The following is a 16,859-nucleotide window of genomic DNA, read 5'->3' as shown; positions in this document are numbered from 1 at the left end:
TTGTAATGTAAAGCAGTTGGACTGGCCGATAAGACTGGAAAAATACTAAGTAAATACAGTCCATCTACCTAATGTTGTGTATCTAATAATAGATATACAACTACACAATACGTTTGCATGTTTAGACATTGCATTGCCTTCTGACATCTCATTTCACATCTATAACAGATGGAGATGTACAGGAGACATCACAATGTGGTATAAAGCCTCTGCATGTGATGCCATTTGAATATTACTCACTATACAATTCAAACATGTCACGTCCTTGACATCTCTGCAACTGACATGCTTTTCCTGCCTTGTCTTCCTCCTCCCTAATCTGTCACATTGATTATTTTGTCTCTCCTGTGATTGGTTGCCATGGCTCCACTGGCCCCGCTTCAGCTCAAGGTGTCTGTGCATTTGTGTGTCTGTGTGTTATCCGCAGCCACATATACATTTTTTTTCCATATCCTGAAAATATTTCTTCTGCTCTTCCTTTATAACTCTCAGTTGTATTATAACATTTCCTGCCTCCTGACAGCTGCAGTTAAAAGAATGGCTTAATTTTGGTGATTTTACTGTTGTCTATTAATCTATAAAGCATTCATCTGTGCAAAAGGGAAATAAGTCTTTTTTTCAAACCTAGTTACACAACAGATAATGTTGTTTACCTTTGTCTTCGAGATTATTTGTTAAGTAGCGCAGGGACACAAGTATTGTATATGAAGCTTTCACACTTCAATAGCAGCAGCAGTTCCATTTCAGCTTGATGATACTTGTAGATACTTTTCTGGCATTCAACGTCCAAACTAGCACTTCCTCAGATTTGTAAACTATCAACCACAGAGACAGTGGGGACAGAGGACAGACAGAGGACGTGTGCCATCAGGTCTGAGGATCTTTGCAGTTAAGTCAGTCCCGAGCATTGTCTCTTTCTTAAATCCACTGGGTTTTTCATCAAAGGGGAAAGCTGTGGTGATCGCTTCCCTTCCTTTCGATATGATATCCATCTGGGCTGTGACCAGCTCCAGATCCTGCTGGTTAATGTGGAGAAGCTCTCAAAGGCTGTCCAATGAGGCTCCATCTCAGTTTTGGTGGAGTCTCTTAATGCAGCAATTACACACATCCATTATAAAACTTAAAAATCTCAGAAAAAAAGCATTGAACTTGAAATGTGATTATTCCAAAACTACAGATGACATCAAAAAACTAATTTAAGTTTAATATATGAGACCCATTTAAAGTTTGAATAAAGTCTATAGTACAAAGTATGAAGAGGTAGACTCAGCTTAATTCTGGAAAGTACTACTGGCACATTCATTGTTAGAGTTTTGTATTCAGGTGAAGGCAACTGAACTTTAAAGTGATGTAATGTGTTTTAAAGTGACTAACTATTAAAATGTGCCAGTCAATGTGCATTACAAAAAAAATACCCTGATGGGTTAATGGGTTCCATTTACAAACTCACAATGAAACAGTCGACACCGCATTTCAAGTCGTCCCCAGAAACACAGTTCAAGTGTTTTTTCAGAAAAGTGAAGGACAGACAGAAAGAAAGAAAGATTGATAGATTTTTTTGGAGTTTAATACATTTCAGCAGTACATGTAGCCTCACAGCTAGACAGAAGTAAACACACTATTTATAAGTAAAATAATTGTTTTCTTCTAGCCTCCTGATTTGATTTGTGTGCTTTTCAAAAACTGGCCTTGTCAAGTGAAAGGCAACATTATTAGGAGTCACTGAGTCAGTCAGGAACTCAACTCAATTCACATATTCTCCTCCACAGAGTGATGACTTTCATAAACCTAAGAAAACAACCTTACTTATACAATAGCAAGCATTTGTCCCCTGGTCATATCCGCTGTATCCAAAACTCAATAACTGCTGCAAATATTTTCTCTTTGACAACTTAATATTTAGTTTTTGTTCTCATTAACTCACACTTATTACTGTGTGTGTGTGTTGTATAGGTTTGTTCATGTACAACTTATTGTTTAGGGTCAAAGGAGCATATGCTTGTTACATCAGAATTTGGGCATCAGCTGAATGTGTTATTAGTTCTAGATGGCGTGTGCAGCCAGATTTACCCGTTGTTGCACTGCAGATACTGGACAGGTCTCGTGTGTCGTGGATGTTTTGGTGATACCTTTGCATTTTGCTTCTTAGATTGTCGAACGGGAAGATATTGAGTTGTTTTTATCGCCCTGCCACAGCAGGCATAACTAAATGGCCAGTTATGAACGTGTCAGTCACACTTTACCTCACCTTCCCACATCAGCTCACATTTCAGTCGTTATGCTGTTGGGGCTGCTGCAGTGAAGCTGGCCGCTGACCAAGTGGTTCTTGGAAAAATCTTTTTTATGCTGTAAGTTTTGGGAGAGCATTTGATTAACTCAAAAGCAAGACGTCTCTTTTCTTCTGCATTAGTCTTATTTGTCACAATCCCATATGATACTGACAGATGATGTGGCCGTCTGAGTTCAATTTGGCAAAAATATTTGTCTTCTGAGTCCATTTTATTATAATAATTATACTGTATATTGTTATTGTATTAGAATTCAATTTGTAACACTATCATATAGTTTCATGATATAATTATTGATGCATCAAAGTCCCCCTCAGGTGAAAATCAAGTTTTTGAACATGTAATACTTTCCCCTGTGTGCCTTTCAGAAGATATAAGATTTATTTTGAGTGAAAAGTCAACTCCATAGTTGACTTTTAATAACAACTACCTCAAAATTGTGCTTAAGTTGAGTGCTTGAGTAATTCTCAGTTCCTTCCCACCCTTGATACTTTGCTCTTTGTCTGGTTATTGCAGTTAGGTTTTAAATAAGAGCATAACTAGAATTGACTTTTCATACGTTTAAAAAATCAGAGCGACTGCTGGGTCTCGAGAGTGTAGCGATGATGAGCTCTATGTGCAGCTCCTAATTATCTCTGTGTGCAGCCTTATTTCCTCATGCGCCACACAGATTTTTTAATGAAAAACACAGTGGAACATACTTTTTTGCATCAGTGCAGAGGCAAGAAGTGTTCTCTGTATTTAACTGTCACTGTAGTGTGGTACTGCTGGTTGCAGCTTTCCTTCTCTAAAAGTGACCTGCAATGATTTAGCCGGAGCAAGTTGAGCCCGACCGTGGGACCCAGTCCTCAGAACCCTGAAGCTGCACCACCACTGCTGCACAAAGAGCTGTTCATCTTTTATTCAGAGTTTAGTGGAGCTCGACTCAGGTATGCAGAATCTCCAACTGGTGTCTGTTGTCCTCACAATCAATGAGTCCCAGCCACCACTGCTACAGAGGGGCATGGTCACCTGTTTATTCAAAGTGTATTAATATTGAACACAAATCACACCAAATTCGACACTGCACTTCCTTAGGCCCTTAATAAAAATGACACATGCCAAGTGAGAAGCTGTTAAGATTGGAGATGTGTTTCACATTCAGACAGACAGATATTTTTAAATCATTAGATAGTCAGACAGACCAATATTGTAGATAGATGGATGGAAAGACAGATGCTGTGGATTATTTAAAGGAAATAACAATTTTAACACTTCTAAAATACGTATATACATATAAGATTTGGATGCCGGTGTTCCCTGATGAAAGCAATGGATGAAGTATAAAGTATTCTCTTCTATACAGTGCTTGTTAATGTCATTCTACCTTGCAGCATGTTATAAACTATGCTTTTGGACCGAACAGGGAAATGTGACTTGTATGCAAAGTGTAAAGCTGAATAATAACTCATTAGTCATTGCTTCCACGTCCTCTCCAAACAAAGAGATATGGGTCTTTTTCATCTCTCTCTTATGTCTCCCTCTCATCACAGAGCAACTAAAACTCATCCAGGACCTGTGGTTCATTTGAGCGACAGCCCAAAGGATGAAGGCAAGGTGAGTAGGCTGATAAAAGAAACACCACAGACACCTCCTGGTTCTCCTCGAGCACCAAATCTTAACCTGATCACTTTCTGAAACATAGAGCCCCCCCAACCTATTTCCCTGTGTTAACTCTTGCCTTTAGTCAAATCCCTTCCTTCATCTGTCATTCAACCTCCTCCTGCTGTCACTGCATTCCCATCCTTTCTTCTGCCTATTGTCTATTTCCTTACATTTTCCTTTTCAAGTCTCACCTCTCACTCTCTCAGCTCTTCTGAGTGGCTTACCCACCGCACACCATTCTCTCTATAGTATCTCTCCTTGTTGCTCTCATGTTCTTTCCCCCCCGTCCCTCGGGGTCTTCACATACACACGCAGATGATTTGAAGTGCGAGGGACTTGCAGGTAATATCTTCTGAGGACGGTAGAGTTTTTCAGGGTCATGTCGCAGTCAGATTGGCAGGAAAGGTGTCAGGCTGAGGTTGCTGTAAAAAGAGAGGTCGTTGAAGAGCATATTGATTTTTCTCAATGGATTTTTCTGCTTTTGGGTCAAACCAGACTTGACAAGCTGTGAAGACATAAAGACGAGTGAGGAGTTTGCAGCTGCTCTCGCTCACTGTAGTCACAGTACAAAGGAAGAAGTGCTGTGTGTAGCATTAGGAAATGGTATTAATGTAATTTAAAGACTAAAGATAGATACAGGATTCTACAAGTGTTCTTATTTCTCAAAGCTTTTGCTTTTGCTTATTATTCACTTTTAGTTGTGGTAAATATAAAGCCGACAGTTCCAGCTTCCTAATTACGACTGGGGTCTGACAGCAGGGAACAGACATTAATACATATAAAATTCATTTTCATTGCTCCACAAGAAACTATACGCTCGTACTAACTGTTGTAAATCACAATCCCAAAACAGCTCAGAGAATTTCGGGATACTGTAAAATAAAATGTCAGGTTGTAACGTATGTGTTAAAAATCCATCACAAAAGTTCTTTCACACATAGTACAGACTCCCTGGCCTGGTACCAACATTTGGTGTATATAAGGATCAGTTTATCCAAGTTAAAAAGCCATTAACTAAAATTCAGGTGACCACAAATATGACTTTGATTTATGTTGCTCCATTTCTGCTGTATCACATAATCCATAAAGATTTTGGAAACCACCAGTATGTAAGATTTACGATTTTATGACTTTGTGTGATTTTTAACTTTTCCTGCAGCCTAGTCATCAAAAATAAGTTAAGAGACTTAGAGCTACAATTAAATATCGTTGGCGTTTTGAGTGTCTGTATTTTTCATTGTTTATTTGTCATGTTACTGAACAAATTCTAAATCAGTTAATCTAGAAAATAACTGTTGGCAAGCAGACTGAAGCGGCAGCAGAAAAAGATGTAGAAAAAGGTCTGACTGATAACATTAATAATGTCCCTGTACACTTAAGGGACCCAGTCAATTATGTGAGTGAATCAGCAATACTTTTTTTTATATTAATATTAACTATGCTAATTTTCTTGTGCTTTTGAATGAAAAGCACATTTTCTCCTGAAAATAATAAATCCTCTGTTTTCAAACTCTCCAAACACTTTTTTGTGGAAGACGGCTTAATAATAACATATTCACTGCATGTCAAAGCAGATCTGTATCCAGATATGACGGTGTGTGCTCTTTATGGATGTGTTCACAGGACACCTTCATTCATCCTACCTGCTTGTTTACATTTGTAACTGTTGCCAATGTAAAGCTTAAAGGTGTCAGGGAAGTTACTAGTTTTCCTTTTCCACCTCGCCTGCCCTCGAACTTCTAGTCTAAGATTTCACACACGTCTCCTCTCAGCAGGAGATTTGTTTCCTCTGCTCGGTCTTGCAGGCTGTGCTCCTCCAACATTACTCTCGATCTCTCTCCTCTGATCTGTGATCATACTGCGTTGCCTTTTCTCTCTCCTTCAAACGATGTTGTAGTGTGCAGGTGTTTTTGTGAGGTTGTTGTTGTTGCCCTTTTTCATCTGTTATGTGCGACAAGGCATGTGCATGTGAACTAGTAACAGGTATATATACGTATTTCTGCGCATGTATAAATCAATAAATATACGTGTGTCTGCAAGTATGGCAGAAAGCAGACCCACACAGGTGTGTAAATAAATTCTATAGAAGCTCAGTGATACATGTTTGAGGTCTGAACTTCCAATCCTGACAAACCATAAAACTCACAGGCAGGCAGCTGAGAAACAGTATTTTTTTCCTCTGTGCTGTTGTCAATATGCTCTGCTCTTATATCTCTCTCTCATTCCTTGTCACTCTCCCCTCTGAAGCTGCTTATAGGGTTTGAGAGCGGGACGGTCGTACAATGGGACCTCCGGTGCAAGAAGGCTGACTTCAGAATCTACTACGATGAGGTGAGTCTCCCCTGTGCACTCCTCTTATCACCAACTTGAGTGAGAATTTGGCAAAATTTAGAGTCGTGCAAAAGTGAATCATGTGGACACAGACGTACGTGAGTGATGTAGGTAAATATTTACAAACCTTCCATGACTACAGAATCCTGTGGAAACAAGGACTTGTCTTTGTTGTTATTTCCAGGTGAAGGAAATAACAGGTGAAGAATGTAGTTGCAAAAAGTGCAAAACAAGATCAGACTGTGTTTGGTGATGTTTAGCTTGTGCAGCCTCGCTGTTAAATCTGCAACAACAACAATAATTCAGATATTCAACTGATCAAGACAAAAGTCAGAATAAGACACTGCTGTTTAAACAACATTTTCGGATGACCTTAACCTGCATAAGGTATATACTCAGAATTAAGATGTGGAGTATTGTGGCCTTAGTTGCATTATTTAGACATGTTATACTGTAGCATCATGCATTAAACTATTTCAGGTATTCGGGTTTTCAGACAGAAAATTAGGAATATGAAGCAACTCATCATCATAATCAAAATAATGTCTCATCCAGAATAAGGTAAAAATGCAGATTATTGATGTCCATGTAAGCGTAGTTAATTTCAAAAGGTATATAGATATATGTTAAACATTATAATAAAAATTATGAAGCCATTCTGTTAATGTGGCAATTAATAAAGTTCCAGGCAAAATGATGATCAGCACATTTCCTGCTCTTCCCTTTATCAGGTTTAGAAGCCTCAGTGAAAATGCACATTGTGAAATGACACAGCTAAAAGTAGATGAAACAAGTCTTAATTGAATAGCTTCAAATTGGTCTAATTTTTGCCTATTCAGTATTTCTACACACACACACACACACACACACACACACACACACACACACACACACACACACACACACACACACACACAGACACACACACACATTCAGGTACATACACAACCACTGTCAAACACACACATCTGCTGATTTAATCTGTTTGTTTTTTTAACCTCTGTGGCCTCAAACCCAATTTGCCCCTTGGACAATTTCGCCTCATAGAGCTGATCTTCTGCACCTCTCATCTCCTGTCACCTCTCCCGTGAAGAGTCACATCCTGCTCACATTCATTAAGATGGTCTCATGTGCATCACCTCCAGCGTAGCATGGCATCTCTGTGTCACACCTCTTCAGCTGAGTACAAATAAAACAACAAAGACGAGGACAGCAGTGCCAAACTTCAATATGTTATACTTGTGCTCATGTTGGTTAACCATGAATTGCATTGCACAGTATTGTTTATTTTATTTGGCTTTTCTGTTTTGCTCCTGTTGCTGTTGTTTACCTTTTATTTTCTTTTAAAAAAAACACTGCAAATTCACAGTTATGCAGTTAGTGAAGGAAATGATCTGTAAGTAGAAACTCTTGGGGTTTAGTTAAGTTGTATCTCTGTCGTTGGCACAGGCCATCCACTCCGTGAGCTGGCATCATGAAGGGAAGCAGTTCATGTGCAGTCACTCAGACGGCAGCCTGACCATGTGGAACCTCAGAAACACCACCAAGCCATTCCAGGTCACCTACCCTCACGGTGAGATTCACACCCACACCACTACACTGGTTTTATTATTAAACAGAATCAAGCCTTTATGTTCCGCAAGCTGGAAAAACTGGGTCACTGGGCTGCTCACTGACACAACAGACAGAAGTGATACATCATTTAGGATAAATCTTAAATTGAATCAATCTATTGTCTTACAAATTAATGGTGAACTAGTTGTCTATGGGTTGAGATTCAAACAGTAATATGGCATAAAAAGTATGTTATGTAAATATAGTCTAAACTTCTACTTAAGGGGAAGTAGATTCATTAGAAGATCACAGAGCAGTGTGAATCCAAGCCTTTTACTGGTGGTAATAAAACACTGATAGTGGACATTTTGTGGACTGTCCCAGTTGCCCCATATGATTACATTACTGCTGCCATGTTGTAGCTGCCAGCAGAGGTGATCTACTGGACAGATTACAAAAGATTTGGGTTGGGTGTTGGGGTTTGTCCCTGTGGAATACATCATGCTGTGTATCATAGACGCTGGTACTGTCTGTGGCTCAGAAATTAGAGCGGGTCGTGCACTGACCAGAAAGTTGGTGGGTTGATCCCCAATTCCTTCTGCGTGCCGAAGTGTCCTTGGGCAAGACACTGAATCCTGCACTGCCCCTTCCCTCGTGTGTGATAGATACTGCAGAATGTGTTTGTGAATATGTGAACGGTTAACAGTTCTGTTAAGCCCCTTAAATGGATATCTAGACTAGAAAAGTGCAATTATAAATGCAAACTATCGAATCCTTGGAGTCACTCCTGGTTATCGTGGCTTCGTGGAGCAGTGCAGCTGTGTAGAGCCATCAGCTCCGTATTATTCACACCAAGCTCTTTGCCAAGGGTCTTCACATTGAGAGTGCATGACAAAGCAAATCTGGCTCTGAGTTGAGAATAGTGGGTTGAATGATTCCCTCTTTAAACCTAATCCTAAATCCTCGTCTGCCAATTTATCTTCCCTTTGTTTCCTCCCTTCCCTATCACTCTTATGATGTCAGATATCTGGTGGTGAATAGTTCTGCTGTGACTTGTGATCTATGATCTCAGGGCAGAATCACAAAAGAGTGAGGCAAGAGGGGGGGGATGTGGGCGATGAATGTTGAGGACGGCACAGCAGTCCCTAAGACCTGGTTAAATACCAGCAGATTGTTTACATAGCAGATAAAGGAAAAGGACAGAAGCAACTGAACATGAACAGAGGTGAATTTAGACAAAGAAGGAATATAAACCGTAAACATGTCATCTCCCTTTATTCTAGTTCTAAATAAATGAAGTGGTCGAACCCTGCAGTCTGAACATCATGCCCCAAAATCAACGTGTGATACAAATGCTTTCATGCTGTCATTTACTCTGTATTGACTTTATTTCTTCATGCGTTGTTTGCTGGACACGGTTGTTGTGCTCAGATGTTGTGCTGTGAGCTAGAGGGAGACAGGAGGCCTGCTGTCCATCCAGCTGTAGGTTCTTCAATAACAACAACAACAACGTAAAATAACTTTATCACCTGAGCATATTCCAATAACACTGACAAAGCCACACGACAGTCAGTTATGGAATTCATCCAGCTTCCCATTACTATATGCATTATAGTGCACTATACTGCTTTTAGAGGCATTTCTTAGTTGGTTTTCATCATGACAATAAATCTGCGACTGTATTATTTTTAATAATGTCCACATGGGGAGTCTATGTACCATTTAAATTAGGCATTGGTATAGATAAAGCTGAATATTTTTTGTTTCAAATGAAATTCAGAAAACATGAAAAGTATGTATGCTCGTTGGAATCATAGCAGAACACAATTACAGAGACACCAGGTTGAAATTTATGTATTTAATAATAGACGATAAGTTGTACAGGATAATACGAGGATAATCTGATACTTGATTCTTCAGAATGCACCTTCCTGCAATCTGGGAAAACATCAGGCTCGGGTCGGGTTAAAGACACAAAAACAGAATGGGTGTTTTTCCTCTGAGCCTTGGTTCGGGTTCAGACAGAAAATTGCTGCTCCGGCCACACTCTAGTTTGAGCACACAAGTGTTTGGTAAAAGATGTACTATGCAAAATCCTGAGCGATTATGTCTTTTGTATTGAAGTCATTAAGTTTTCCTTTATTCTTTATTTTTAATGAGTAAAAAATAAGGTTTCAACCATGTTACATTGTGTTTTTTTTTCAGATCCACTGGGTTTATCATGAGGACTGTATTTGAAATTGCTTCATTCCATTTTGTAAGAGCAGCAGCAGCAGCAGCAGCAGCAGCAGAGAAAAGCCTTGCAGTTCAGAGTCATGTTTTCAGAAGGCGCTGGGCTTTTGTTCAGGGCACTTTGACCGTGAGGTAGAAACCCAAGGTCCCTCTGCCTTCCAGCCGAGAGACTTCCTCTTTCATATCAAAAGAAATCATTTCATTGTGTGAAGCAGCTGAAAAACAACTCTCAGTCTGTAATGTGCTCACTCTGATGTTGGTCTGCCACTCTGACGTTTCCTGAGAAGAAGAATTGGAAATATTACACAGTGATAATAAGAAAGTACAGGGACAAAATCACTTTTTTCAATTTCTGATCGGGGTTGTGTCTCTGGAACTGTGTCATTGTGACTTATAATGAGACAAACAGTGTTAGTCACTATTGTTACTTTATTATTACGGCCTGGGAGGATAGGGCTGTGAGCCTGGAGTGGTGCAATGTCCATTAAATAATAAAGCTATTAATGTAGTGATGCAGAATTGAATCATTAGCTTGAATTGGGGGGGGGGAGGAGGGGGGGTGACATCAGAACACACATTAAAAGTTGTCGACTAATGCGTTTCCCAATCTCTCTTTTGTAGTTTTTGCTCTTTTGTTAAATTAAATTGTCAAACAAAAAACAAACTGAGAGGTTGCACAAAAGAAAATAATGTAAAAATACATTTTGCGTTGGTTCAATCAGCTGAAAGCCAACTGATTAGAGTCCAATCAGTCACACACCATTTAACTATGATGCCCTCCTGCGACACTACTGCTACCTCATACTGCTGATGTCATCGTTTTGCCTCCTCCCTTCTTGAGTCTTAACCTGTCAAATGACTATAATGTTACTCAATGTCTTGCTTTGACCTCATTCTTATATCGGGGGGGGGGTTTCCTGCATCGCGCTACCTGTTTAGCTTAGAAAGCTCCTTGGCTAATCCAGAGAGCATTTCCCAAGTGGAGCCATCAGCACCAAGCATAAGTGTATTTCAATTTGTTGTTATTGTCTCTAATTCAGGTAAGATACAGAGGGATGGGAGGAAGGAGTCGTGCAAACCCATCCTCAAAGTGGAATACAAGACCTCAAGGAGCAGGTGTGTTTCTAAAACAGACGTTCAGATCCACATTTCCTGATTTTTATTTTGTCCAAAGTTTGATTACAATAAACTGGGATTTCAACAAAGTTTATGGTGCTTAGGAAGTTTTTCTTTATCCTGTGGCTATTTCATCATCTAGTGAATTAACGAAAATGTTGCTAATGTTACCCCAGACAGCGATAATCACGAGCAAAAAGCAGTAATGTTTTTGGCAAAGCGTTATTTCATAATTATAGCCTCTTAAATTGTGCTCATGGGCCGGGGAAATTATACATGATTACACTGAGCTTTTAAACCAGTCTCCAGCTGGTTGATTCTTTTTTGAATCACTTACACAACTCCTGCAGAACCGGCACGGACATAATAACACACTTCACAGGTTTGGGTTTGTATTTAATGCAGATTCAGTTCACTTCACAGTGGATTCGCTTGATTTCAGCCTTCAGAGGTCGTTGTCGCTGTTACATTGAAAGTGTTTCCTACAATTGTGTTGAATGACGTGTAGCCCATAGAGTCAAAGATTCAATCTTTTAGTATTATTCATTTTATTTTGTTAGTGGCTTGAAATTACTGACTTATAAACAGATTCAAACTCATATGCATGTCTCACAAATAGTTAAATTGACTTATTAGTAGATTTATTTTTCTATTTAATTATTACATAGTCAGGTTTAGCTAGTAACAATGATGCAGCCTGAGAGGAACCCCTCCTAACATCCTGTTCTACTTCCACAACAGCGAGCCTTTTATTGTCTTCTCCGGGGGACTTTCGTATGACAAGGCAGGACGGCGACCGACGTTAACCATCATGCACGGCAAAGCCATCACCGTGCTGGAGATGGACTATCCGATTGTGGAGTTCATGGTGCTCTGCGAGACTCCTTACAACAACGGTGAGTGTGTCCAAAGACGAGGACATAGCTGGTGTCCATACTGATAAAATGGACGGGGGGTGGAATTTTGTTTGTGGGGCCAATAGCTAAAATAAACAATCTGAAGACTTAAAAGCCACAAAGTATTTGATAAAAAGAACTTGGAGGTGAACTCGTTGTAATTGAAGTTAGCCCCAGTTTGTGCATCTCATGCAACACTGTTGTACACACACACACACACACACACACAAACACACAAGTCAAACTCATTCTGTTGTATGACAAAAGTGTCTGCTAGATGAAAAATATTCTGCTGCACACAATAGATTTTTAGTTGCTTTTGGTGAAAATCAGTATTCTGTAAGTGGAGTTTTCAAAGATTGGTTTGTACATTTGTGATCATCTGTGACTCATATTTAATCAGCAATACAACAACAGTCAAATGTAAAAATAAACATTACATTAAAGGCACAAAAATAAACTTCTTGGGCTAGAATATTTTCCTGAAAGTGTTAAGTGTTGTTTAGCTTTATCCTTTTCAGTTTGGCTTTGTATTTTACAGAGGTGCAGGAGCCTTCTGCAGTGGTGGTGCTTCTGGAGAAGGACCTGATTGTTGTGGATCTGACACAGAGCAAGTACGTGCTTCATGTATACTGCACAGTGTAAATACACCTGCCAGCAGCTAAGTTGCATGTGACATGACATGACCTCGTATCACTTCAGGGAACACACAACATATAACGGTCATCCATAAGCAAAATTAAGGGATCAAGAGCTAACAGTGTTATTCAGATCTATTCTAAAGAGCAGAAAACAGAGGTGATATATGCCACTTTGCTATCAGGGTGCAAATGCTACTAATCCAGTTAAATTAACTTGTTATCATTATGGGATGGAGTGAAGATAAAGGTGAGAGACGCAGTTTTGACAGATTAACACCTGAGCCTTCCGAAGACGTTTAAATAGCAGCATAACACTTACCTATAAATTAGGTCACCCAGTTAATTGGGTGACCTAATTAAAGCTGCAAGATATAAATATCTTCTGATAAGGCATAATGAAGTTTGAACATGTCCAGACTGTCGACCGGGTCAGCCCGTTGATTAGCTGCTAATTGCATTTAAATAGGTTATTATTGGGCAGTCGGTGGCCTGCACGGAGAGGGTGTAGTTTAGACAGTTTATGCTCAGTATCTATGCTCATACTAATAATTATAAAGTTAACTAATGAAGGAATATTTAATACTTGTGTTGTAATTTACATGGTGGGAGGTTTTTTTTGCTGTAGACATATTTTCATGCAGACACATAGCAGAGTTTATTAAAAATTGTTGGTGATTTCACAAAATGTCGTGTTTTGTGAATTTGACATCAAGGTGGATAAATTAATACCTGTCCAGTCCAAATGATTCATTACATGTTTATTACATATTCAGTGTGTTAATCAAATGTTCAATTATCTCCTTGTTGTTATTTCATTGTAACTTCAGGTTTCATTTCTGTTTGTTCTGTGTGATGCAGCTTCCCAGTCTTTGAGAACCCTTACCCCATGGACGTCCATGAGTCTCCAGTTACCTGCACAGCTTATTTTGCAGACTGTCCTCCCGACATCATCCCCATCCTCTACTCTATAGGAGCTAAACACAAGAAGACTGGCTACAGTCAGAAGGTAGGGAGGGGGGGGATTATGAGGGAAGGAATGATATGATACTTGCACACATATTTTTTTGGGTAATATTTCCATTTTTTCAGGCTCTTGTTTATAGTGATAATTAATTCCTCTTAAATGTTTGAGCAGGTTTCAGGGCTGGAAAAAACGCTTTATTTTCAACTTCCCCATTCAATGCAGACAGATCATATAAAACGGTGCTTTCTCAAGGTTTCCAATATTAAACTGCTAAGTGAAAGCTTTTCAGTAAAATCTCAAATATGAGTGTTTTGGAATAGGATGCAATCTTACCAACAGGGCTCAGTGGGAGAAAAAACAAAACAAAAGATGTTGTGATTGGGTTTTCAAAATATTGAACATTCTGTCTGTGTTCATGTCAGGAGTGGCCCATCAGTGGAGGAACGTGGACGTTGGGCTCCCAAACCTACCCAGAAGTCATCATCACAGGGTGAGTTAGAGATACTGAGAGAAATAAACCTTATCTAACAAGTCCAAACACCTAGGAACCAAAAAGTGTGTCTGCATTTGTGTTTTAAACGTGTTGAGATTATTTGATATGTGCACTTATTAAGCCTAAAAGACCTGAGTAAACATGTAAATATCTCTTTGTTTAGACATGCTGATGGATCTATTAAGTTTTGGGATGCATCTGCAAGTAAGTCCTTCCTCTAAACTTTTCTTTCTCTCCTTCTCATTGTCTCTGAGCTAAACTGAAGTGATGCACTTTGTTCGAGGCTCAGGCTTTTGTCACACAGCATGCTTGGATACACACTATATCTTCACAAATTCCATGGAGAGTAATTTTAGATTTGCCTTGGGCTCTGAAATCAAAGGTAATTAATTGCACAGTGGTGATATGAGATGCTCCACATCAGACGAGGCACATTGGCCATTATCATGTTCACAGATGGGTACATCATGAATACCTAGCATGCAAATGTGTGGTTTCCTCACAATCTTGTGGTCTGTGGACCTGTGGGATGTCGGTGGATGACATTTATTTTGATTGCATCACATCTGGTTTTGCCGTCTTGACATTGGTTGATTGCTTAGTGTGAGTAGCTTCTCCCAGACGTACCCTCACCTGAAGTGACCGAGTTACAACGAACTACACAAGCATAGTTAGAATTAATAGTTACCTGGCATTATACTTTATGTGATAGTAACATATCAGACCACAACATATCAGGGCTTACGTACACTTGGATGACACCACAGGAGCATAATGGAGGCATTTTATGTTTATTCTGTAGATTTTTTACATCTGAAGTCATTTAAATGTATTATTCATTAATATTTTACATTTATTTTTGCCATTTGCACTGTTGTTGCACTTTTTGTGTGAAGGTGAAATGTATATTAATCAGTCAGTCACATTACTCACCTAATGCCTTTTATACAGCTCTGCCAATCACAGATGTGCTCGGTGAAAATGTTTCACTGAAAGGACAAAAACTAAATGATATGACTGTTCTTTGATGGAATACATTCATTCTGATTTTAATATCACACCCATTAACACATTCATAAAAAAAAAACCATCTGCATTTATGGGTTGAACATGGCTGATAACACCATCTGGTGTTTCAAACCATCCTTGGCCAAAAAGTAAAGTAAAGCTACTAATTTTCAGAAACTAACCACATCGTCTACACATTCAGAGACGTCCCCGATCCTCTACTGCCCTTCGGCTGTCTCTCTCTCTCACACACACACACACACACACACACACACACACACACACACACACACACACACACACACACACACACACACACACACACCATCGACCACTGGCTGAGACAGACACCTGTGTAGGCAGTTCAAACGGCTCGGGATGATTGGGACGGTGGGGGGTGAGGGAAAGGGCTGAGCCTTCCAGCACTGCATTTTTGAATTTCCAAAGATAGGCCCTTTAGCCAAAACTTTGCGGTGAAGTTACACTTACATGCATCCTATCAAGTAGTTTCCTCTGGACATTATTCGGTGTAGCTTATTCACTCAGGCCAGAATCTGCAGCAATAATAGCACACTGTTTCACTGGGCAACATATTGTGTAGGTGGCAAGTTTTCTTTCTCAGTGTATGCATGTTGCCATTTACAATTTCTTCTCACACAAATGTCTCTGACCAGTCACGTTGCAGATGTTGTACAAGTTTAAAACCTCCAAAGTGTTTGAGAAGCCAAAGCCTGGCGAGGGCCGGGCCGCCGATCTGGTGGAGGAAGACCCTTTCGCGGTTCAGATGGTCAGCTGGTGCCCTCAGAGTCGCATCTTCTGTGTGGTTGGCATCTCAGCTCACATCATCCTCTATCGATTCAGCAAATACGATGCCAACACTCAGATAGTGGTGAGTGAAATCGCATTTAAAGCAAAAGGGAATGCCTCCTGACGATTTGGTGCATAAATTGCTTTGACGTCTCCAGTGACTTTTTTACTGACCCTTGTGATCTAATTTAAATAGCATTCACTAATTCAGTGTCTCTTTTTGTCCCCAGTGTCTAGACATACGCCTGCAGTGCGAGTCGGACGATGTCATCACTCCCTCTGAGAATGAAAACAATCCCTGCTTCCCAGAGCCCGGCTCCCACTCTCCCCAGGCCCCACACCCAGCTAGCCCCAGCAGTGGAACACCAGAGGGAGTCAAAGACAGCATCCCCTGCCTCAAGTGAGACCCCAACATGCACATCATCGGTTCACTGCATCAGATAAAAACAATACTGCTCTGCCATCAGATTTTGGTTGACCGGGTTCAGAATTAGTTGTGATTGGCTGATTGAAGTGACTCTTCTATACAGTCTCTGGTTGTTGTTGATATATATCTTTGTACGTGCACATTTGTCCTAGATGTTTAGTCAGTCAGCACTTTGATCTTTACTTCCATTCATTGAGCTATAAGTTGTCCACATTCTCTTTTCCAGTGAATTTCCACAATGGAATTAAACATGTTTGCCTGGAGCATGTGCTATACTTTTCCACAGTTCTCTGATTTCTCTTCTATAATGTGTCTGTTTTTCAGAGTGAAAGACCGGGTGGTTCGGGTCCCCCCTGGTTACCAGGCAGAGCTGGTCATCCAGCTGCTGTGGGTAGATGGAGAACCTCCACAACAGATCAGCACCCTGGACATCAACTCTGCCTATGGCCTGTAAGTCA

The 16,859-nt window shown here is 40.0% G+C and overlaps 1 protein-coding gene across 9 annotated transcripts in view; it reads left to right on the top strand.

Annotated features, from left to right (window-relative positions):
• stxbp5l (syntaxin binding protein 5L) overlaps positions 1-16,859 on the top strand; it is a 123,014-nt gene that overhangs the window by 74,348 nt on the left and 31,807 nt on the right. For all 9 annotated transcript variants that reach the window (XM_035175424.2, XM_035175422.2, XM_035175421.2 and 6 more), the window contains exons 6-17: positions 3,821-3,884; positions 6,180-6,263; positions 7,713-7,836; positions 11,090-11,165; positions 11,907-12,061; positions 12,603-12,675; positions 13,561-13,708; positions 14,089-14,156; positions 14,323-14,363; positions 15,842-16,056; positions 16,205-16,374; positions 16,726-16,851. In XM_035175424.2, the coding sequence (XP_035031315.1) occupies positions 3,821-3,884; positions 6,180-6,263; positions 7,713-7,836; positions 11,090-11,165; positions 11,907-12,061; positions 12,603-12,675; positions 13,561-13,708; positions 14,089-14,156; positions 14,323-14,363; positions 15,842-16,056; positions 16,205-16,374; positions 16,726-16,851 (1,344 nt within the window). The remainder of the gene's footprint in view (positions 1-3,820; positions 3,885-6,179; positions 6,264-7,712; positions 7,837-11,089; positions 11,166-11,906; positions 12,062-12,602; positions 12,676-13,560; positions 13,709-14,088; positions 14,157-14,322; positions 14,364-15,841; positions 16,057-16,204; positions 16,375-16,725; positions 16,852-16,859) is intronic.

This window comes from Hippoglossus stenolepis, chromosome 13, assembly GCF_022539355.2.
Source record: "Hippoglossus stenolepis isolate QCI-W04-F060 chromosome 13, HSTE1.2, whole genome shotgun sequence".
In the NCBI taxonomy this organism is placed as follows: Eukaryota; Metazoa; Chordata; class Actinopteri; order Pleuronectiformes; family Pleuronectidae; genus Hippoglossus; species Hippoglossus stenolepis.
This window is presented reverse-complemented; position numbering and strand designations above follow the sequence as displayed.